Source organism: Thunnus albacares, chromosome 14, assembly GCF_914725855.1.
Source record: "Thunnus albacares chromosome 14, fThuAlb1.1, whole genome shotgun sequence".
Classification (NCBI taxonomy): domain Eukaryota; kingdom Metazoa; phylum Chordata; class Actinopteri; order Scombriformes; family Scombridae; genus Thunnus; species Thunnus albacares.
This window is the reverse complement of record NC_058119.1, coordinates 6,099,734-6,124,066: the sequence shown is the minus strand read 5'-3', so window position 1 is coordinate 6,124,066 and position 24,333 is coordinate 6,099,734. Positions and strand designations below refer to the sequence as shown.

The window sequence follows — 24,333 nt, the reverse complement described above, 5'->3', positions numbered from 1 at the left end:
ACACACAACTCAAAAACATGGAATTTTTCAGTCTGCTGCAATTAAGGCCGTGGATTCTACTGAAATGTTCAAACTGAAACATTCTCAGCGTCATATGATCATACTGAGCACCATTTATCTTAGGAGGAATTCACTCTCTACCTTTCCTACCACAGACAGCACTGATAGAGTGAATAAGTGTTAAGAGAGTTTTGCTTTGCAAAGTTGTGCATGTGTGTGTGTGTTTGTGTGTGTGAGAGAGACACCAGTGCAAGTGAATGTAGGATTGTGGTTGCTGTGGCTCCTCCTGCAGACAAATGCAGATTCTGTCACTGGCCAAACTCCCATCCAACCACCAGATTACATGTACGTTATGCTTTAACCCCTTTCTCTCTGTTCATGTTACTGTGCTTTTACTGCTCTGGTTGATACATGCTTAGCCATCCAGGCATGGGATTTCTGTAAGAGTAAGACCATTCAAATATTTATTTTCATCATCAATTGCATTATTTCCAAGTGAATGAGAAGGGAAGCAAATATTATTTTTGATTTTGATGGGGACACAGTAGTTTCAAAACATGAGTCTGTTTGCACCAGAAAGGGTGAAAATCAGTGTGCTCCAGTCTCTTTTCTATCTAAAGTTTGCTGCCCTTGATTTGAGAAGCACCTGATGCAGCTTTACAACACTCCGAAATGTGCAGAGAACTCCTTTTTACAAAACAAATATTAGCTTGGTGCTAATGTGACCTAATCCCTAAAAATGTAGAAACACCTGCAAGAAATTTACCAGTCAACAACCATTGATGTATGAAGGAAAGAAATAACACAGCCAGATATAATCAGGCTATATCAATCATGTGGAAAAATCAATGTGTGGTTCATCATGTGGAAAAAAAAGATAAGTCTTTTCTTTTTTCCTCTCTTTTTTCTAATTTTTTTTCCCAAATATTTACTGAGAAACTACAATTGTGTAAACATTTGTAGAAGTTTGCAGAACATTAGGAAGTTAGTAAAATATTTCATGTTTTCTTATTATTTTCATCTTTTAAAGCTCCGTCCACAGAAATAGAATCCAACAAATTCCAAAAACCCTCTGCAGCCCAAACATTATTTGAAGGCAGAGTATTGGTTGAATTAAAATTAAACAGTTGGTCTCCTCACACAAATATCTTGGTGTTTTTATTGACAATTCATTAACCTGAAACACCCATGTGGACAGTCTCTGTAGCAGATTACGACAACAACTGCACTTCCTACATAGACTCAGAGTTCATAGTATTGATCAAAAATTTATGTTAGACTTTTATCAGGCAGTTTTAGAGAGCCTTATCAGATAGAGCATCACAGCTTGGTTTGATAATCTCTCTGTGCTGCTAAAGTCCAAACTGGTCCAGCTGATGAAGACTGCATGGAAGATTACAAGGGTAAAACAACATACATCCCTGCAGTCTACTTAGGAACAGACTACACTAAGGCAAGCCAATAGGATAGTAACTGACCCATCCCATGTTCTACACACTGAGTACCAGCTACTGCCCTCAGGTAGGAGAGTCATTCGTAGCAGAATAAATAGATTTAAAAATTCATTTATCCCAGTGTCAATAAAACTTTTAAATAGTGGCATATAAGGCCAGGATGGACACTGAATGTTTTATGTAAGGGATTTTTAATGAAAAAGAGATTTTCTCTGTTTTTTATTGATGTGACTATTTTCTCTGTTTGCCTAGGTACTTTAAGAACCATGGTATGTTACTAATTTACATCTTTGTATATTTTCTGTATGTAAAATGGTTTTAGTACCTTGTTTGTTATTTATAAACTCATTTGTATTTTGTCTTTGTATATGAAATGTTGTCTTTTAATGGCTGCAGCATGGGTGAAGAGCCCAAGACAAATTTCCCAAAATAAAGTTAATCTTAATCTTAAACCTCAATGTTTGAAGCCAAAGAATAGCTTCACTTTTAATTCTAACAAGTCGGAATTTATTTATAGATATCTTAAATTATACATCTGATCAGTTTTCAACTGATTTTGGTGTTTTGACATGTCAAACTGAAATTGTAGATGTATATATAAAATGGATTGTTCTTTGTAACCATTTTATGGTCACATGGCTTGCCATCCATGAATCCCCACCTGATGAAATCTCCACACTGATGACTTGGGGTAGCTGGGATGTATGAGGCTGCAGGCAGCACGTGTGTTATGTCAATACCTTGAGGTGGCTGGCTTTCCCTTCATCTCACAGGGGAATTGAATCAAACACACATCTGTAAGGTTTCCTGTCATTTACCTCTTGCACTTGACTTCAGCGAGGAAAGAGAAAACTCTCTTTATAGAATTGTCACACTTTCTTTAATGCTTAGAGCATGGCTCACTCACACTGGATACAGACATACAAGCTGCTGTAGAGGAATGAGCCCCAAACAGTGGGGCAAATACTTTTAATCAGTTTCATACCAACCTTTAGGAGTTGTTGTGACTACTCTATGCGTAATTATACCCAAACAGACATGGCAGGATGTGTTTCAGAATAAACAGATGTTCTTTGTCTCCCTTTCACACAGGAACATACTGTTCAGATGTAAAAAGTGATTTCTATGACTATCACAAAGCATTTTAACCTTTCACAAGTTCACACAAGCATTTATACATATTCATAAAATAATTTCCTTTACAAAGGTCAGCCGCAATATTTCCATTGGTTATGTGAAGTGCAGCCTGCAGCCAATTAAGTGTTATTAAAACATAATTAATCCGATGCTCATTCCTACATATTAGAATGCTGCCAACTGCCATTTATTCCATAATCCAATACGCCAAAAATAGCAAATGGGTTGATTGAACATCATCAATTACATATGTAGTACATTTACAAGCACAAAGTTTAATCTATTTGTAAGCACATTTGCATCAGCCTGCACATACAATCTACCTCATGCTGTCCAGTCAAGGTGTTATGGAGTCATTTTCCTGTTGTTCCTGTTGCAAACACAAACCAATAAATTGGCAACTTATCTTAATAAGTCAGCCTTCACATGGGTATCCATGGGAAATTTTAGGGGGATGATATTCTATAATCCTTAAGTATCAGTGAAGGTATGGTTCCCTCCTGTCCTACTCCGCCAAAGCAAATAGGCTGCCCGCGTGCTTGGCCAAAAACAATGTTTTTGTAAGTTACGGTCAATCAAAGCCGAGCTGCACCACCCAGCGCTTTCATTTCCCTCAAGTCCCCCAAGTTATTGCTCCCTGATCTGTGCTGTAATGCAGCTTTCACTCTCTGATTTCCAAACGACTGCAAAATATGGAAACAAACAGACAGAATAAGAAAGTTTTGTGTTGAGAGATGTGTGCTGAGATGGATGGGACTCATCATGACTCTCTTCCTGACAATGATTAAAGGGGACCTATTATACTTTTCCCTATTTTTAGCCATATATATAATGTTACAATGTCAGATGTTCATATTAAATGTGACTCAAATAATGAGTTAAACGTATGCAGAAGTAATCCCTGTGAGCAAAAAGCACTGGCTTCAGACTGCTCTGAATGCTTGGTTTCCAATGTTTTTTTTTTCCACAGGTCCTCTTTAAACTGGTTTTACAAGGATAATCATGGCTGAATCTGTTGTTTAATTTGTTAAATGAAAAAAAGAAAAAAAAAACTTTTTTTTTTTTTTTTTAGAAGACCAAAGTCAGACAATTTCAAATTCTGTACATAGGGGCTTTTTTATATAATGTAAAAATTCCAGTTCTGTGTATTTCTTGTATCCCCAGAGACTCTGAAGCCTTCCTGAATTGTACTATATATATTTCTGACCTATAACCCCAAGCCCAAAGTTTAAGCTAAGCAACACACTGAATGTCTGTGGACTGTTTTTCACATTACTGTATCACCTGAAACTGTTCAAGACTTCTTAGTAGGTTAAGTGTCCGCACCAGAGTATCCACATATGTCCGGAATTCACATACCATGCATGGTATCATATCTTTATCAGGCACTATACATTTAACTGCAACCAAATGCTTTAGCCTGCAGTGTGTAAAACCAATGTGTACACCTGATTGTTATGAACAATCTGCAGTTCATTCATATTCTCAGATCACCACTGATATACAGTATGTCCAAGTCAAACTGACATACATGAGGGCAGAGACATCAGGCTGCAATCTACTCACGATCCAGGCACACAACCAGGAGGCTGTTGAGTTTCTTGGCCCTCTTCTTGATGCAGGTTGCCATCTAGTGGTTTTACTGAGACTTCACCCTTCCTCCAGTGTGAAATGAGGTTTCACATCACTATTACAGAAGAAAATCTGTATAAAATTAGCAAATTATATTCCTGTGAATTTACACAATGTAGTTACAATTTAGACAATGACTAATTCACTCTACAAAAATTATAAAAGACAGATAAAATATTATTCTGTAATGTGAACACAAAAGACCAGGCATAACTAATTCAATGATTCCCAAATTGGGGGGTGCATAGACCCTTTTTTTTTTAAAGGTGATATTTTGACCTGTCAGACACAAGTGTCACTAATAACAACACTTATTGCAGCACTGCACTGCAATAACTGGAGCTGGAGCTGGAGCAGCATCATAATTAATGTTATTAGTTCCACCTGTGCTTTCCTGTGATGACAAGTCAGAATGTCTTCATTTGGGAACAATAAAGAAACACAAGTCCTGTGATGCCAGGAGGACTATCAGGATCAGGATTCAGGTCAGCAAGATTTATTAAAATAGCAAAACATGTCAATTACAAGACAGACACACATTTGACAGGGAAGAAGAGAAAAACTGGTGATTTCATCAGTCAAATAAGAAGCAAGTAAGAATCTTGCTCTGGAGTGTCAATATAGCAGAAGAGTCTTGTGTTTTTTGTTTGTAAAAACTCTGGACAAAGTTTAACTTTTTCATTTGCACAACAAAATTCTTGAAAGAATCTTGGGAAAAAGAGGCAGTTTATTGTATTTAAATACAATTGAACTAGGTCCATTTTGTGACTATAGTTGCCCAAGTTGATAAAATTGTAATCAATTTATGTGTCCTGATGATATGTTCACTCAATCTGCTGTAGCCCCTCAATGATTTGTCAATTTTTAGGAGGTCTGTAAGGCACCGTATTTGCAGGATTAGACATCTTTTTTTTTATGCTCAAATTGTTTGAAATTTTGACTTCAAGTCCATCAGGCTGCTTTATTTGTCTTTAACCATATTAAAGTGTAGTATAATCACAGCTCTGGTTTTGGTGAAAATATCAGATATATGTTTGTGTAATAAATGTGCTAAAACGTGCTGTTAGATGACGGTGGGTTAACATGAATGTTTGATTTGTTAGTTAATAATTCCCTGAGGAATCAGTCATGTAAATGACCAGACACGAAAATAAAACAATTCATTCATTCATTTTTTCATTCATTCAAATTTGAAATTGATTTTGGTCTGTAAATAAACAAACAAAAAAGATGACTTGAGAGGCCACTGCTACTGAAAAACAGTGGGTTACTGCACTCAGCAAAGAAAATAATTCTGATTTTCTTTTCTTTGATTTTTTTTTTTAAAAAAACGTTGGAAACTGATTTACTTTTCAATCAAATAGGGGTCTGTTTTTTGTTTTTATTTATATATTTATTTATTTAGTGTCTGTTTTAATTCTTGATAGTCGACCAGCGAAGCAGCATTATATTTAATAGTTTTATAATTAATCATAACTTTGATGTACAAAACTTGTCAGCAGCTGGACTAACTCTCACTGTTATTGACATCATTTCCTTTTTTATAAAAGACACCTGACAACATTATAGTCCATCCCAAACTCTACACTTTTTATGAGGAAGAATTCATTACATCCTTTTATGAAGAGTAGCTTTTGTGAAGCTCTAGTGCTCCTCATCATCTTCATACAGCTTTTAACACACAAATCAAAATATCAAAGAGTTTTCATTCATATCATCCAGCAGCAACATAACATTAGAGACATTGGAGAGCCAGTGTAGTAACAAGTATATTCGCGCCACTAGAGGGCGCTCCTCACCAAATTATACAGGTTTATATTTCAGATTTCCTCTGCTTTGATTGATGTACGTGTAATTTCAAGTTTGAAAATGGTCCCAGTGCTTTTTCTTCCATTTGACCTCCCGCTTGGTGAATGACTGCAGATGATATGAGAACAGTAATGTAGTTTTACATGATGTCTTCTCACCTAAAAATAAAAAACAAAAAACAGTAGCCTACGTATTTTGAAGGGTCAAACACTTTTTTTATTTGTAAACGCAGGGTAAATTGGATTATATCTATATGTATCTGTACTGTTTATAATTATTTTTGTTGTTGTTTGAAAGTGCAGAGAGGCACTGACACTAAAAGCCCGGTGCTGAAGCTGCTCGGTGACTCTGAACACAACTGCAGACTCCAACAAGCGTCTTTTTGTCCAAACATCTTCTTATCTTCGCTGCCTCTGCTCCGTCAATCCCCATTTGTGTCGAGATTACACTCACATAAGATTATCTTTACGCTCTTTATTAACCTATTCTTTCAGTGCTTAGACAAAGGCCTGTGGTAGCTGTACGCGCCATCAGCAGGCCAACAGCCCATTATTACAAATCACAATAGAATTTACCGACATAAATCAGCTTTATATTCGTCTGAGCAACAGGTTTATACAGATTTATTTTCTGTATTATTATTGTTGTTATTATTATTTCTATATTATTAGTATTATATATGCATATATCTATTATTAGTATTAATAGTATTATTATTATTGTAGCCTAGATTCGTTAATGAATTAGCCTATTAATTAAATTATATGTGACAAATTATTTTAGGTGTGATCCAGTCACTGTCTTCGTGTTCAAATCGTAGAAAGAAAATATAATTTTATATCGCTTCAATCATCTTTCCGGTGATCATCTCATCTATCAGGATTTTATACCTTCTAATCGTTTAGTGAGCGTCACGTCTATTTATTTTACAAATATGAGTTTAAGGGTTTAAATTTTAGATTACCTGTAAATTTAGAAGATGGAAATTGAGATGATTCATTATGTTAAAGTGCGATGATGGTTTGAGGGTGACGGGCTCTCTGGCAGCTGCTGTCTTGGCTGCAGATGAACTGGAAAAAGTGCCAATCTTTCAGTCATTGATCTCTCACTGGGTCAGCCTGCAACTGCTTTATTTAACTCTTGACACTTTACAAAAATGAAGGAGACTGAGCAACCCGCTGTCAGCACGCTGCTTAAAAACTCTAATACGATATATGTGTTTTTCAATAGGCCTAGTGATCATTTTAGAAAGACTTTAAAACAAGATAATAAAATCAATGTATATAATCAGGGGGAAATGCGGGTATAAATTAGAAACAGAGGACCATTTACAGAATTAGAAAATGTGTATATACTGCATCCCTTCATCGTGAAGAAATACAGTCAAAATTGTGAATCACCTCGCGTTGAAAACCTTTTAAAATCCACAATCTTTTCCCCGGTGAGCAAATGGGCAGCAAGGTGCATTTGCTGAAGCCTTTCAAATGCTAACGTGGCCATATTTCACTCTTACAACCTTCTCACATCTCCATAAAATATTCCAGCACTCAGAGTGATGACTGGAGCCTGGCGCTTTTTCTCACACACTTTCACCGTAATAACGCAGTTTGTCTGAAAAAAACACACATTATCTCAGTCATAGAAAAGCGAGCTCTGTCCTTTAAGGAGTTTATACTCTGTAATGATCAGTACAGTGTTGTCTGAAAGGCCAGTGGCTGCTGCTTTAAAAAAAAAAAAAATCCAGTTCTTTCAAATATGTAATGGGAAGCATGAAATAATAGGGATGTTCAGCAAGATGGAGTAAAGTGAGTGAACAGTAATCTTTAATGCAGGAATAACTCGGTTTATCCGACCTCATTTTCCAAAGTAGCGGGATCAATCACAAAATATTAAAACACGATGAAGAAAAGTCCCAGCTGCATGTCATATCAACGTATGTATTCTAAAGAATAAAATAAATGTTGAAATGATTCGCTTTTCTTTAAACCGTCTCACGATATTTTATTTTAACTAATAAAATCTCCTATCTGCGTCAAATTCACTAAAAACCACGAAAACATCCTTCTTCGCCCCCGCCGGCTCCCGTATCTACTTTAATATACTCACACTGTCTTCAGTAGGAGCTTATAATGTAAATGTATACTCTTTGTCATATGTGGAAACAAAGATTTCCACCGTGTGAGACGCATCATTAACAGCGCCGCAAAAGATCTTAATAGAGTGTAGCTTCTGGTGCATTCACGGTCACCTCCGACTCTCTGACTTCCGCAATTTTCAAGTCTTAAATACAGCAACAATCAAGTTGTTTTACTTGTTAATAGCAAAATTATTATAGCTTATAGATTATTTTCTATAGTTCAGCTATTTGCCACTGTAGAAAAATTCTGGAAAACTGTGTATGTGTATCAGGCATGGTCTTTTAAAATACATTTAAATTACATATAAAAATACAACAATTCTATTTTTCAGAAAAGAGAACTTTATAGAGGCCTAAATAGAAAAATAACCTATACGTTATCCTACTTTTTTCGGTTGTTGGTTTGCTCTGAAACGCCATTTTTCCGCAACATGGATCATCATCTATCATGAATAAATCCAGTCAGTCCTATTTAGCGCTGAGTTGGCTCGTTCCTATGCAACTCAACTGGAAACTCTCATTTCCGACAGCACATCAACGCAGCACCCGTCCAGCGGAGACGCACATGTGAAGCAGCGGAGTTTCCGTCTCCTCCAATCAGGACGCCGTTTCACTCAGCCCTGTCCAATGGGAATAACGCGCGTGCAGGTGGCTGCGCTGTTATCAACGGGTCCCGCTTCACTCTCAGCATAGAGCGAGTCCATTTATGGAAAGACAGGCCGAGCCCTTAATGGTTCCCATCAAAACCACTAAAACCATCATCAGCCCGGCCGACTTCCGCGAGGATTCCTGTGGCGGGCGCATGCAGCTCTCTCCCAGCTGACAGACTGACACCAAAACAAACACGCGGAGAGACATTTTGGGGGGTTGAACAAGCTCTTCACTTCCCAAGAGAGAAGAAGTTCAGCTTTCCTCAAGTTTTTCAACATTCCCAGAGTCTGCTGCTTCTTTATCCAGGATACTGCCGGAGGAGGCGGCAGAAGTGGCCTGGCTCCAGAACAGCACCAGACCGCTCTGTGCCGTTATCCACTCTGATATTAGTTTAATTTAATATCCTGTTTTTATCCGAGCGACTTTGGTGGTTCATGTTCACAAATGTTAGCTGTCGGGCAGATGGAGGCTAACCGGCAGAGTGCTTTCGTCCTGGGCAGCACCCCGCTGGCGGCGTTGCACAACATGACCGAGATGAAGACGTCCCTGTTCCCGTACGCGCTGCAGCAGAGCCCGGCGGGCTTTAAGGCACCCCACCTCTCCAACCTCAGCTCTCATTTAGCCGGGGCGACCCCTCACGGAATAAGCGACATCCTGGGGAGACCCGTCGCCACTGCGGGACAGCTGCTCTCCGGCTTCCCCAGGATAAACGGCCTGGCCACCACCGCAGCCGCCGCCGCAGCAGCGGGGATGTACTTCAGCCCGGCGGTGTCGCGGTACCCGAAGCCCCTGGCCGAGCTGCCGGGGAGGGCGCCCATCTTCTGGCCCGGGGTGATGCAGGGTTCTCCCTGGAGGGACCCGCGAGTTCCTTGTCCCAGTAAGTCCTGGTTCTCTGTCTGTTTTTGCGCGTTTATGAATAGTTTAAATTCAGAAAGAGTCAAGAATTATGCACGAGGCTGTGAGATGTTTTTGTAGAGCTTTGTTTCTTATTTTAGACACTGTTTTAGGCCTGTAAGAGTTCTGCTACACAAACATAAACAACTACACTTACATACAGGCCTAGTTTCACACAAACATCACAGCATCTAAATATAGTTTTATGAATATTGCACTTGTACCAAAAGAATAAAAAATCATTAAGTAATTTAGCCAATTAAAATTATTTTTGAGCATCAAAGACACATTATAACTCCATATTAGAGCAATAAAGGAATCTAATGTGATATTTTAAAATAATAATATTTTTATAAACTTGTAGTTACACACGAGACAGTTTGTCAGTAAACTCATGCAGCTCAGACACTCTGAGCTGTTTTAGGAATATTTTAGGCACATTTTTAGTTGAGGGATGGTTGTTGAGTAAATGTGTAAACATTAAGTGTAAAATAACATGTTTACTCCCAGTCTGAATAAACCTCTTTATGTATCTTTTTCCAGCTCAAGCTAACTTAATGATGGACAAGGACGGCAAGAAGAAACACTCCAGACCCACTTTTTCAGGACAGCAGATTTTTGCACTGGAAAAAACTTTCGAGCAGACGAAATACCTGGCCGGCCCAGAGAGAGCCCGCCTGGCCTACTCATTAGGAATGACCGAGAGTCAAGTCAAGGTAAAGACTGTCAGCACCTGCTGAGGAATTTTTGGCAAATGTGGAAAATATCATGTGGCTTCTCTGCAATCTGAGAAATCCCACTTTTGGCTGCGCAGGCCAAGAAAATGAGTTATTACTGAACAATTACATTTACAACTTGCTTATATTATCCTTCTCAAAATAATAATAATAATTGTTATTGTTATTGTAATTATTATTATTGTGTTATTTAATAATATATGATATATAACGTGATTAAGTTATATCCAGGACTATTTACACCTGTTGTGATTAGTGTGAACTAGTGAACCATTTCTCTTTGTGCCTTCACTTTATTACTCTCTTATTTTTGGACCTGTTGAGCATCTTTGCGCGTCTCTCCCTTCTCAACAGGTTTGGTTTCAGAACAGAAGAACCAAATGGCGGAAGAGACACGCAGCAGAGATGGCCACGGCCAAGAAGAAACACGACTCTGAGACGGAGAAGATGAAGGAGAGCTCGGATAACGAGGACGACGACGAATACAACAAACCACTGGACCCAAATTCAGACGACGAGAAAATCACGAGACTGTTGAAAAAGCACAAGGCCACCAACCTGGCGCTGATCAGCCCCTGCAGTAACAGTTCGGACACCTTGTGATGCCCACAGCTTGGGGTGGGGGGCAAAGTAGGGGGGCCAAAGGGTCCAACAGAGACTTTGTCGCACTCTTTCCGACCCCCTTTCCACCTGACATTATGAACATGCGTCCGAGGTGATCGCATTTTGTCTTGACAGAGCAAGAAAACGCGTAAAAAGCAAGAGACGCACTGAAGACGCGCTCACCAAAACGTGAATCCAAATCCACTTACAGACGCGTATAAACGGAGATATGACTTCTGTCAGAACTGGACCACCAGAAGACTCATAATGACAAGTTCATGTCAGCTGAAAGGACAAAAATATTGGGACAGGAAATTTGTTTTGGCGACGCAATTCAGTTTTTACGCATACAAGTGGAGTTTTAACAACGGGTGTAAATGTAAACAAAATATTATATACACACAATCTGGATCAGTGTTGGGCTTATCACACACACTCACACCAATAGTGTGAATCATTACTCTTATTACACGAGTAATGCTACTCTACTCTGGCAGTGTAATTCACACACTTGTTACATTATTTTCCATTACACCTCTCCTTCAATGATTAGCAGCCTTTGTCACCTTACAGAGTCATGAAGGTCGTTCATTTCGCTCTGAATGAGACTGCTGAATGTTCTTATTAATTGATGATATAAATCTTAAGACTCATAATATTTTCACTTGGAAGAAAAGTACATAATTGCCAGTCTTTTTTCTTTTTTTTGCAGTAAAAGTGCACACAGTTTTTGGGCAGCTTAAATCTGTTTTTTTGTTTTTTGTTTTTGGTGAAAACAAAGGCAACCACTTTTATGTACAGGCTTCATTTCTGAGGGATGGTGGGTGAGATTTTCATCTATGACTGTCTGCTTTTATTGAAGCTGATTTATTAGCAGCCACAACACTGATCCGGATGTCAGACGCATGTGTAATATGGCAGGTGTAAACGGGGCCTGTGATGCTTTTAAAGCTCAGTTTAACCAGGGTATCCACTGTCCTAAAAGGCGAGAGAATAAAGAGGTGAGAGGAGGCGCAGGTGCTGCAGCCTGAAAATGAAAAATGTACGTCAGATTGTATTGTATATATTTTTTACTGAATAAGTTATGTTGTTTGAACCAGTGGAAACGTGGCAGCCTTTTCTCCCCCGCAGCCCTGACGCGCTTATTTCCCTCTCAAATATACCTGCTGCTTCCTTTTTATTCCTGATTGTCGCCCATTTCTCCACGTTTTACAATTCTCAGTTCAGTACCGGCACACAAATGTAAAGACACAAACTGCTGTAAATAATCACTGTAAAAAAAACAACAAAAAAACAGCTTGTTTTAACGACATGACAGTACACACTTTTCTTTGGTTTCATTTGGAAGAGTTTTATGTTTTTACCTCATCAGACAGCGGAATAGAAAACTGGACATTGTTTATGTTGCTATTAAAGAGAGTATTATTGCTTCCGGGAAGGTTATAGGAAGAAAAAACACTTTGTATTATGAATAAATTATTTAACAAGCATTTTAGTTTTATTATGGGTTTTGTTTTAATGTATGGGCTTAATATAAATTAAAGATAAATTCATGACTATCAGTAACTGAATTTCATTATTGGTAACTGTGACGCTGATGTGCTGTGAGAGGAATTATATTATATTACAGACTGCACGGAAAACAAGGACCTGAAGTTAGAACAACAACAACAACAACAATAATAATTTCACAATACATTTAATTTAGCTCACGTATTTTTTTTTTTACCAAAAAACAAAGTGACATTTTCGATTTTTTTTCCTTCAGGTTCAACTTGAATTTTATTTTTCAATAATTTATTCCATTAGGTTACATTAAGTAATACAGATTCTATAAAACATTAATATTGTAGCACATGATACACTGTTAGATATTTGAAAAGTATTATTATTAAAGGTGCAGCTGTTTAATGATTTTAAGGAATCAAAGCAGGAAACGCGCACTTCGTTCTAATGACGGCTGTTTGATTTTGCACTCATGTTTCCTGCAAACTCAGAATGAAGCTCTACAGTCCAGATGTCCTGCTATCTGACCTCTAGTAGAATTTATTGTAAATATATCCAAGAAAACTATCGATTATGGGTTTATAATGGTTTCTGTTAAACAGTTATAGATTTGTGTTCAACTCAAACCCAGTAGCATAGAGACGCTTGACAGAAGTGCTCCCTCTCTGTCCATAATCAAGTATTACAGCTGGATTCTTCTCTGTAGGTTGAATCAATGGGAGCTTTATGCACCGTGTCATTTGGATTAAACCAATCAGATATTAGCACTCATAAAATCTAATCCCATTTAGGAGTGAGTGTGATAATCTATATGATGTGATTCAGAATGAAGAAAACGAAAAAGAAAAGTACTTTGATAAAAGCCCCGATATGTAAGAGTGACTTTTTAAATTCTCCACCATGAAGATAAAGATACACATTTATATTCCAACACGTGGAATGATGATTATTTATTCTTTGGTATATATTTGGTATATCTCCCCCAATTGAATTTAAGATTTGTCTGTGTGTTTGTATAGAATCCGTCATAAGATTATTAGTGAAACTCTGAATTGTTTAATTTTTTGGATAAGTTCATATAAGCCAAAACTCTCAAAATATCTTCTCTTCTATTTACATTAGACTCTTAAATCTCTTAATTCCTAAAGCAGCTTCTTATAGATGTATATGACGTCAGCCGGATAAAAGTGCGTTAAAGGGCCTCCAAACATTTGACAACGTGAATTCGCTCTTTTAATGCACGGAATCAGATTTTTACAACATATCCTGCGGGAATATTAACAAATGCGGTGATAATAAAATCTAAGTAGATAAACCCAAAGGAATGTTATTTTTCGTTGAGGCTGGTGTGGAGGCCCATCATCAGCCAGTTCAAACTGGTGTGACAGAAAGAAGAAATGTGTGTGTGTGTGTGTGTGTGTATGTGAGAGGCCTGTCACTGTGTAATAATACTCTGATGCTCTTGTGGAAGGCTCATTGATGAAAGCCTTTTATTTAGAACTCTTATTGTAGTAAAGAGGTAAAATGAGGACAAACAGCCGTTGAGCTCTAATGGTTTTTATTGCTTGAGAACTGCATCACCTACAGTAGAGGCCAGGCCGTCCAGAGGGGCTAGAATAAAATCTCTATCTGCTTTTTATAAGATGGAGTGAAGGAAAACTGCGGCTTATACTCCTACAGTATACACAATGACCAGCAGGAACAAAAACAAGCAGGGCTTCTTTTTTTTTTTCTTTTTCTTTTTTTTTTTAAACTTTTTGCCTACGAACCAAATCACACAAGACAACATAAATTCTGCTGCAGGCACAAAATCATTTCCACTTGCGGTGATTTAGATGAAAGAAAAAATCACTGAGGATCAATCTGACGGCTTCACACAGTCTGAAATCTGTAGTGTAGTAAATGAAATCGATAAAAAGAAACGCTGGCGTTTCATAACAGCCGTCTCCCATCGCCTCATTTAATGCTCAAATTATTTGCAATGAAGGCTACATAGAAAACAGATAAAAAGCAAGTCTTCCTGGTCTTTCCCCGCATTTAGAGTTTCTCTATTATTTTTTTTTTTTAACATTTCATAATCAATACCTTTACCGTCTGACTTAAGTATTTAATAACTCTTACACACTTCATGTCTGTGTAGGATACTTGGCACCATAATGCAGTAACAAAAATAGACCAAAAAAAAAAAAAAAAAAAAAAGTTTACATTTTAAAGATACCCAAGCCTATCTAAAATATCACATTCAGAACCATAATATTATTAAGTAGAAATAAGTTAGAGTAAGAATAATAATGAAATAATGTGAGAGTGCTATATATGAAACATTATCTTATATACTTGCATGGTCTATGGCACTGCTTAAAACATTCTTGGATAGGCAATAAATCACGTTGGCTGAACAGTTGCTCTGTTTCTCTTCTCTTGTACTGACTATTCAAAGGTCACTGTGGCTGCAGGAACACCCAAACAGTCACTCTGTCTGCACACGCTTCAGCATAAACATTTTGGTAAGAATTATAAATTATCTCTTTAAAAAGTACAGTATATAAAATGAGACTCAACTGATGTGTCAGGCATGGCAGTGTGTTGTGCACACAACAACAACAACTCAAAACAAAAAATATATATATATAGAAACAGTTGAAATAAACTGAAAAGATGCATCTATTCCAACAAAAAAAGGACCACAAAGTTTGGTCAGAAAAGAGAACGGCACTAAAACCATCAACAACTCTATGTTATACTGTCCAATGTACAAATAAACCTAACAATATAGATATACAACTTTTTTTGCATTGCACTTTTCTTTTTTTAAAACACCTTACATACTGTATGGAAAGTAGCTTCTATACATAGAGGCATACCTAAAAATGGCGAGTACGGTGTCTAAAAGTATGTAGTAGGACTGATTTCAATTAGAGTTTTGGCAACGAGGCTGTGGCATGGAAAAGAGTCGTCCGTCCTTTTCTTTTTTTTTCTTTTTTTTTTTTTTTCTCTCTGGGGGAATGGGGTTGCATGGCAACGGTGAGGTCAGCGATGTGTGTCTTGTCTGGAGCCGGGCCCTCGGGTGCTAGTCCACATCTCAACAAGTGTTTTATGGAGAGAAAACGACTGAGTTTTCATATGAATGAGGTGTCAGGACAACTGCAACTGATCAGCACTGCTGAAAAGTTTGTCTAGGTTCTTCAGTGTACGCTTGTGCAAAGTGTGTGTGTGTGTGTGTGTGAGTATGTGTGTGTATATATATGTATATATGTGTGTATGTTGGTGTCCTGTTTGTTTCTCCTTGTGTTTTCATAGAGGTGCTTCACGGAATATCTTCTCCCCCCTTTGGCAACACTTCCCTGTGGAGAAAAAGAAAAGGAAAAGTTTTACTCCAACACACTCACATATTGTTTTCAAAGAATAAATGACCCACTCTTTTCTTTTCAAAGTTCAAATACAAGATGCAGCTAGTTTGTGAGTACATGTCTTAAAATGACTGCAGCATTTTAAGCAATCAGCAACCATGATGTCTGATGGTATTTATCATCAGTTTAATGATAAATTATTTTAAATAAAAAGGCAGATTTGCCTTCAGGAACATTAGTGCAAAGTAATGAAAAATCAAGCAAATCAAAGCAAACAATAGCAACAATGGAAAGAATTATAATAAAGAAAAAAATAATATTTACCACGACATCACTGCACCACACAACACTTGTGCTTATTTGCATTAGGTTTACCTGCCCCCGCTGTTATTCGGAAGGACAGGAAGACAGGCTGGCAGGGGGACAGAGACAAATCAGAGTTAGAAAAAAGAAAAAAAAAGAGAGCAGTTACAGAAGACTTTATTAATGCTCTTTGGGACAAGTGTGAGCTCTTTTTCCCTCTCTGAGCTCCTAGGACACACAGGTTAAACTCACACTACCAGCGCTGTGCATTTTTGGGCCTGTGTGCTAACTACATCGGACATTTTTTTAAACATAGCCAGCTGTGATTTTAGCAGTAGTGTGTGGCTGGGAGGTGAGGGCCGCTGCAGTGGCTGTCAGTGTGCACAGGTCACCTCGCACACACACACTACTGTCTGTGTCACACTAAGTAATGATGAAAGACCTGACTTAAGGCGCCTCTCTTTCAGCGGAAGACCTTCTGTCTGACACCGCAGAGACTGAAGCGACAGTGTTCAACACTTTCTATACAGAAAAATAAATCCTCTCTGCTGCCGTGACCTCTCGCCTACTGTTTGGCTTTTTTTTTTTTTTTTAAAGGGCAGATAGTTGTTTTTTTTTTTTTTAATAAAGCTGCTGATAAGTGAAATTAAATGTCAATATTTCATACATATGTTCATATTTAGACATACAATATGTAACACACATAGCTGTTTCCCTAAAATAAGTGCAGATGTGTTGAGAGAAGTCCATCCTTTTCCATTCCAGAGGCAGACTGCCTGAATCACACACGGACACTTTAATCACCACAACACACACTCACACACACACACACACAGACACACACACAGACACAGACACAGAGAAAGAGAGAGAGAGAGGGAGGACAGGAGGTGAGCAGAGCCCCTGTTGTTACCTTGTGGTCCCCCATGCAGACATTGGGCCCAATGTTATCATAGACTATAGACTTCTCTTCATTTTCAGGCTGCAGAGACACAAAACCAAAACCTGAGTACAGCAGTGAACAAAACATCACAGTGGTTAGATGAAGGTGCTGCGGCGCAGCGTGTGTTACACACTGAATACACACAGGATGCACAGTCAGCAGCACAGTGTTTGTGTTTACACTGTACAACCATTACGGGCTTGTGTCGGCTTTTATGACACGTTCATGGATGAGCAATCAATGTACGAGCTTCATTAAACACAATTAGCAGGAAGTAAAAGTAACCTGGAGGTAGCAGATAAACATGAGCTTCAAACGTGGCTTTCAGCTCCACTGTAGAGGTCAAATAACAGTTTTCACAACAACAAAATATATGATGTGTCGATAACATTCTAATTTTATCACGAGTGCGGCAACTTTCTGTGGTTTATTTGCTACATGCCGTAAGATGTTTAGTTTCTATGTACACTACAGGGATTCTCAGCCATTCAGTTTGAATGAATTTGAATTTGTAAAGGTTTATTCTACATTATTAGACTGGATAACTATTAGTAAAAATATGACAATTCACATGGAAAAAAAGAATCACAACCAACAGAAAGTGAAAAACATATATCTGTATCAATCATGTTGTTCAAGTGTTTAATCAAACTTTTATGATGCTTGATTTAATCATTTATTGATGACTCAGGAAACATCGCAAAGACTTTTTTTTTTCTTTCTTCAGTGTTCTCACAGATTGTGAAGGAGCAGCAGCACAGCGTCTGAATTATGAAAAACACAAACATCCACTGAACTGAACGCACCTTTTAGAAAGTGTTTTCACTTTGAAACGTATGCACTGCGGTGAAGAGAAATGAAAAGCAGGAGTAATTTACAAAGTGGGCATTTGCCTCTCGACCAGATACACTCCCACCATAATCTAAGTGCCTATCTGAGGGAATCATGTTTCAATATCACTTTCTGCACACAAAGAAGCTGTTACCCACTCAGACATGAATCTGCAGACTGGAGTATAAATCATACTTGTCTGGTTGAACTAAAGACTTTTTAAACAGCCACCCAACCCCCGCACGCACACACACACACACACACACACACACACACACACACACAGAGGCTGGTGGGTGCTACCAGTTGTGACTCGGTGAGCTGTGCTGGCGCTTCAGAAGAAAGACACAGAGAGCTTGAGAATGAACCATAGAGTGAAATCCAAATTAACTTCAGACCAATCCTGCAGGGGAGCGGGGTCAGCACGCGCTGTGCCGCCACCTCACTCTACCTTTTCTAGCAGGCCACGCACTGGCACCTCTCTATTTGTCTGGCGGCCGGGCCCCGAGCCGCTGCCTCCCAAAGCCGGAGATACATTCATCAAACACACACTTGATAATTTACAAAGGCAGCATAAAATTGTGGATTTTCGGGCTGCATAATCTTTAGACAGATAAACAAATTACCCGGGGCCCTCCGGCAGAGAGGGAGCGCTCGCTCGGCTAAACATTCATTACCGGCACTCCTGGAGCTGGTGCTGCGCTGCACAGCCAGCGGGCAACCTTTGGCGTGTTAGGGCTCGGCAAGCAGAAAATAACATGATGGCGAGTTAACCGACCGTGCCATGATAGATGACGCCACACACCAGGCTGTTTACGGACCTATGTCTCAACAATCTGTAATGCTCGGAGCCTGAGAGTGTGTGCTCAGTGAATCATCAGCCAATCTGCGAACACACTAACTGTCTGCATTACAAGCAATTAGCCGGTGCTTGAGGAGAAGAAAGCAAACAACAAAACAGCTGTGTGCACGTGAATCACTTTTGACATCATTCTGACACATTAAGTGGGTGATATGTGAAACAAACGGGGGTGTCATCATTTTAAAAACACTTTAGCCATTGTGTTTCTCATCTTACTGTAATACACGGTTATTGTTTTAGTGTGGCTTCAGTCAGTGAAGAAGAAAGATCAGGAAGGAATTTCTCATTTGTGGTGGACAAAAGAAAGCCAAACTTCCTGAGCGGCCCCCTGCTGTGGACCGTTAGTGTACAATACACTGCTGCATCTCTTTCAAACACATTAACAGATGAAAGCCTGCAAGTCGCAGCTCTGAAAAGACTCTAAATTTAAAGTTCACAGCTCGTGTGCTTAGAATCCAGAGTTCGGGATCTAAAAATGGTTGAAAATGTGGCTTTTTTCCAGATGAAAAGGTGTTGTCTCATGGAAAACACAGCTAAAAAAAAATCTGGGAAAACTTTGCGAGGCTGCATGGTGGATTTCTAAGTAATCCAGCAAACAAAATAGTGAGTCAGAAGTGAACAGACTGCAGCACAGGCTGTGGGAGGAGGGGGGAGAGGTGGCAGATTGGCTGCAGTTTACAATGCTGGGATGGATTTGAAGGGGAGTGGGGGGCCTGCAGGGTTCGACTCTCTGAGGAGGGAGACAGATCTGTGGCTTTATGAAGAAGATGGGGCCCACTGGAACTCTATAAGTGCCGGGATATATATACTGTCTTGGTGGACCCATGGCTTAGCGCTCCAAATTAATATTCACAGACACCGCATCCTTCCATCTGTGAAGTGACAGAGGAGGGGGAGGAAAGAGCACGGGTAACAGTGTGGATCAAGGACGATGGAGCTGTAGATAATAGAGAGTGATGAATGAAAAGGCACCTGTATTTCTGAGGGAGAACTGCTGACATTTTGGTCACAATATGTAGGAAATCTGGATTTTAAAAGCTTCTGAATTGGATAAAAAGCGTCAGTTTGGATGAAGCTCACCTTTAAGACCAGGTCTCGGGCAGTAGAAGACATGAGGATTCGGTCACACCAGGCAGGGCATCTGGTGTTCATGTACTCCTTCCCCTGATTGCTGTCTTCACTGTATGGATAACTGAAGACACACACAAGCAAAAAAAAACATTTATGGTAATTTCTACACATAAAAGTTGTATCCAAATAAAAACGAACTTTACAATGAGAATAATAAATGCATAGCACTATACAAGAATAACAAACTGCTGTACAAAGAACAAGACAATAAAGGAAAGCCAATCAGGAAAGCAATAACTGTGATGCATATGAATCAGCAGGGCTGCAGAGGAGCAATAAATATGAGACGTCACGTCATCTGCCTTATCTCAGAGACAGATCAAAATGTTTTCCCGGGAAAACAGGAGGTCCATTAGTATGACCAATCATCTGAGTAATCTCTTGAATCAACACACATGGATGGCTCAATCAAAGCAATCTTTCTCTGCCAACTGTACAGGTTGTGAGTGTGTGTTTGAGAGAAAGAGAGAGAAAGACAGAGAGAGAGGGAGATGGGGGGGAAAATAAGAAGAAAGAACGAGAGCGATTTAGATGGAGCGGGCCAGAAGGAGATTCAGTTGCCCATATGTATGGCTACATCCCTACACGGTCATCAAAAACAGATTAGGTGCGGCGGGAAATGGCCAAGAGAGATTGTATCTTGGAACAGCAGGGAACAATCGCATGATTTAAGCGACGGCGGGGCTGGAGTCGGGCGAGGAGCCATCGAGCTGATACAGATTTACATTGTTGAGAATTCAATTTGCCCCTTCGGCTCATCAAACTGCTTCAGATTTACACGCCACCAATCCAATTTGTTTGTCGGCGCTCATCAGGATGTAAGAGCGGGCTTACATACTGTAATACCAATCCAATTTGCTCCTTCAGTGCCACGCGTGCTAACCGTAGCGTACCACAAAGTGACTCCTCTCCTAGGACGGTGATATCCTAATGATAAAATAAACACGCGCGCACACACACACACAAACACACACACACACACACACACTGTGCTTTTGATTCATTAGTCTTGCCAAGCTCTGATAACTTAATTGGACTTTGTGCTAAGGCAGAATACATTCAATGAGTATTTGTTGTGATTGCTTTGCATGTACACGCCTGCATTCATATCACTGTAACTAACACTGATAGAGCTGCTGGTACTATGACTTACTGCTTTCACTAGTAAAAATGAATGTTGTAAGAAAAGCACCACTACTCCAGGTGTTTACAGTTATCCCACAGCTGGTCTAACACCAGTACACTGTGATATGGTGACCATTTTTGTAAACTGTGAACAAATGTGTGTGTGTGTGTGTGTGGTGGTCTGTGTTTGTGGGGTTAAGGCTGGGGCATGAGAAGGCTCACATGCACACACACACACACACACACACACACACACACAGAGCCCCCCCACCAGGTGTACAAACAGACCTGTGGAGAACTACTTAGAGAAGTTCCCTGCCTCCAATTAGCATTAATAGCACTTAAACCATGGGGGAAATGCATGGGGGTTTTGGTATGCTAATCAAAGGGCTAAAGAAGTGATCCCGGGATAAAAGAGAGCATGAAGAATAGGATGAGTGAAACAGAGATAGACAGGGAGGCAGAAGAGAGGGGATAAAGACGGATCAGACAGAAAGAGGCAAAGTGAGGGTGGAAAAGAGCAAAGTCTTCAAAGGGCTGCTGGAGCTGCTTGACTTCAGGGTGGCCTGAATGCTCTTGCTTCCTGAGGGACGGACCCTGGCCTTAAACAGCCTGTGAACAATCCTGCTATCAGGGTCTGAGAGCCACTCTGTTAGAGCTTTATTGACTAACAAGCCTGGGGTCATTTTGGTGTTAAAGAGATTGAGAGAAAATCAAGTTTTCCCCTTACCTCCTTCAAACAATGAACTCCCTCCTGATAGCAAACTTCCCCCTGAGCACTTCAGCGACAAAACTTTGCTTCGTTCAGTTATTTTTGATGACAGAAAGCCATTGTAAAAGCTGATTAAAATACTCAACAATGGCCATTAAAGGGCCATTCTGCGTCCCTGTGTGTGTGCAGGTATAGGTTGTTCCCATTTCTGTTTTACCGCACCCTCCATTGGCTCCAATAGAGATAACAAGTCTTAATGCAACAGCAAACAGTGGAATGGCGCGCTGGGGCCAAAGTGATTAATGTGTCCGATTAGCAAGCTCACAAACTTATTGCGGAAGGTAAACGGTCCAAGAGGGCATGTGGGCTGGAGGCCGTCAGCTCCTATCAGACCCTTATCGCCCACAGCAAGACTAATTACACTAATTAATGGGTCAAGCTGATAACTCCAACAATTGTGTATCTGTATAGGAGGGGAAGCTGTACTTCAAGGGATCCACCCACTCATACACACACAGCATGTATGTCCAAAACATACATGCAAACAGCCACATATAAAGCTTTACTAACTCTGGTCCCAGTGCTAACATACCGATAATGACTAAATTAGGAGAGCACCTTTTGAAACAGAAAGGTCTTAATAGGAAAATGCAGCCATTAACTGTCATTAGTGGGGTTGAAAACAAAGGCACAGAAGATGTGACAGTTATTATACAAGCAGGGTTGCTATATTTGGCAAACAAATTATGATTTGATACAGTACCAGTCAAAAGTTTAGACACACCCTCCCATTCCCTTAAGGAAGTGTGTCCCAACTTTTGACAGGTGCTGTAGATGTTATTCTGTCCTGACAGTGATGCAACTCAACAGGACCAAATATGTTTTGATAGTTTGGAGACATTAAGAAATTACATGTGCTATGACTCATTTTCTGTACTTTTTTTGTGCACCGCAGTCAGAAAACAGCGAATGTGGATATTCACAACAGTGGGTAGTGCTTCATATATGCTATGTGCAGAATTTTGTTTAGACTGAATTTTTTGAATTTTGAAGCAGAAATGGAAGACGTATGGGTTTTACATACAATTTAAAATATTGGAATAACTATCATGGGAAATAATACTGATTTGGATTTGTCTTCAACCAAGAAACCTGAGGGAATAAATTGCACTCTTCTCTGTAGGGTTCAGGATCTTTTGAAGAAAATTTAAGGTTAACTAATCCAACAAAATATTACTATAAGGCCAAACTGTTTAATTTGGACATATGAAATTTACAGCACATACTAAATCCAATCTTGTGAAATATAAGGCTATGTACTGTATGTCTACAGTATACTCAACTGTTCTGCAGGTGCATAGATCTTCAGATGAGTCCAAAAGTGACAGAGCTAAAAATATCTGCACAGTGCAGCCAGTTCCTTTAAACATACTGTACATCCAAGTGACCAAGTTTAAAAAATAAATAAATTAAAACTTACAGTACATTATATGCTTACATGCTGCAAATGTGCACAAGTGAAAAAGTGACTAGAGAAAAGTTCTAGATATGACCCTACTGATGGTCTGAAGACTGAAATATTTGTCTTGCAACTTTGTCTAGGTCATAAAAGTGTAAACGGACAACTTGCGTCCAATAAGAATGTCACAGATACGGACAGTTCTGCTTTCCTCAACAACTATTCCTTACATGAAAACCTATATAGTGGTGAAACCTGACTTGCTTACAGTTACTTTTTGAGAAAATTTGACATAAGAATACTGTTTTCTGGCTTGTTGGCTCCTTCTTTGGTGTTGCTGACCACATCTCAGATGACATGTGTGTGCACGGTCAGACATGGAGAACTTCTAGCACCCATTGAGAGCTGATTCATTTATGCTTGGTTTAGGGTTTAATGTTTGACTGGGCCGCTGACACATTACTTACATGTATTCCGGCTGGTGTCAGCTTGTTTGTCTCGCCACAGTAAAAACTGGCAAGGTGAGCACAGGCCCTACCTTTAGTGTGTCACTCAGCCTCACCCAGCAGAGGGAGAGGCTGTTGAGACATTCATTACAGTTCTATACGAGCTACTGTATCTACACCACATGTATTTGTATAACATTGAATAGCTTAGCTCCTTAAAACAATGAACAATAAAACTTAGATATCACTTGAAAAGGAGGATAGAAAATCAAAAGATTCAACCACAAAAGGAATAAGACAAACTAAAAAACTGAGATACTGTAGTTAGGCTGGGCTACCAACCGGCCTCCCCTGGACCAGACACTCCTGGCATGGACTGCTCCAGGCCAGACTTCCTTGTCCCATATTCTCCTATCTCTGCATCGAAAGCTATTACCTTGTTCTAAATAATGACAAATATGTGACAGGCCAAACAGTGGACTATTCAGTTGTTCAGTATTTAATGAGGGCAATATAAACTTGGGAATATAGGTAGGGCAGGAAGCCAAAGATAAGAGTCATACTATCAGTGACATGAGGTCAAGGGTGCTAAACAGCCTCATGGGATGTTG

General features: G+C 39.3%; 2 protein-coding genes across 4 annotated transcripts in view; one reads left to right on the top strand and one right to left on the bottom strand.

The window, feature by feature from the left end:
* The first annotated feature begins 4,635 nt into the window (after window positions 1-4,635).
* nkx6.2 (NK6 homeobox 2) lies at window positions 4,636-12,616 on the top strand. 2 transcript variants are annotated; one of them, XM_044372913.1, is made up of 4 exons: window positions 4,636-4,708; window positions 8,700-9,697; window positions 10,258-10,430; window positions 10,806-12,616. In XM_044372913.1, the coding sequence occupies exons 2-4, from the start codon at window positions 9,265-9,267 to the stop codon at window positions 11,052-11,054; spliced, it is 855 nt and encodes a 284-aa protein (XP_044228848.1). In that variant the 5' UTR covers window positions 4,636-4,708; window positions 8,700-9,264; the 3' UTR covers window positions 11,055-12,616. The 2 variants fall into 2 exon arrangements, with proteins under 2 accessions (XP_044228848.1, XP_044228849.1); XM_044372914.1 differs by having other exon boundaries at window positions 4,647-4,708; window positions 9,321-9,697.
* A 1,485-nt stretch (window positions 12,617-14,101) lies between these two features.
* The window catches only part of LOC122996964 (inositol polyphosphate-5-phosphatase A), a 148,125-nt gene continuing 137,893 nt past the window's right edge, over window positions 14,102-24,333 (bottom strand). Inside the window, exons 13-16 of one of the 2 annotated variants that reach the window (XM_044372796.1) lie at window positions 19,930-20,041; window positions 17,127-17,195; window positions 16,286-16,322; window positions 14,102-15,904 (exon numbers count right to left, since the gene is read on the bottom strand). In XM_044372796.1, the coding sequence (XP_044228731.1) occupies window positions 15,855-15,904; window positions 16,286-16,322; window positions 17,127-17,195; window positions 19,930-20,041 (268 nt within the window). In that variant the 3' untranslated portion in view covers window positions 14,102-15,854. Of the gene's footprint in view, window positions 15,905-16,234; window positions 16,323-17,126; window positions 17,196-19,929; window positions 20,042-24,333 lie in introns of both variants that reach the window. The other variant, XM_044372797.1, reaches the window with a different exon arrangement.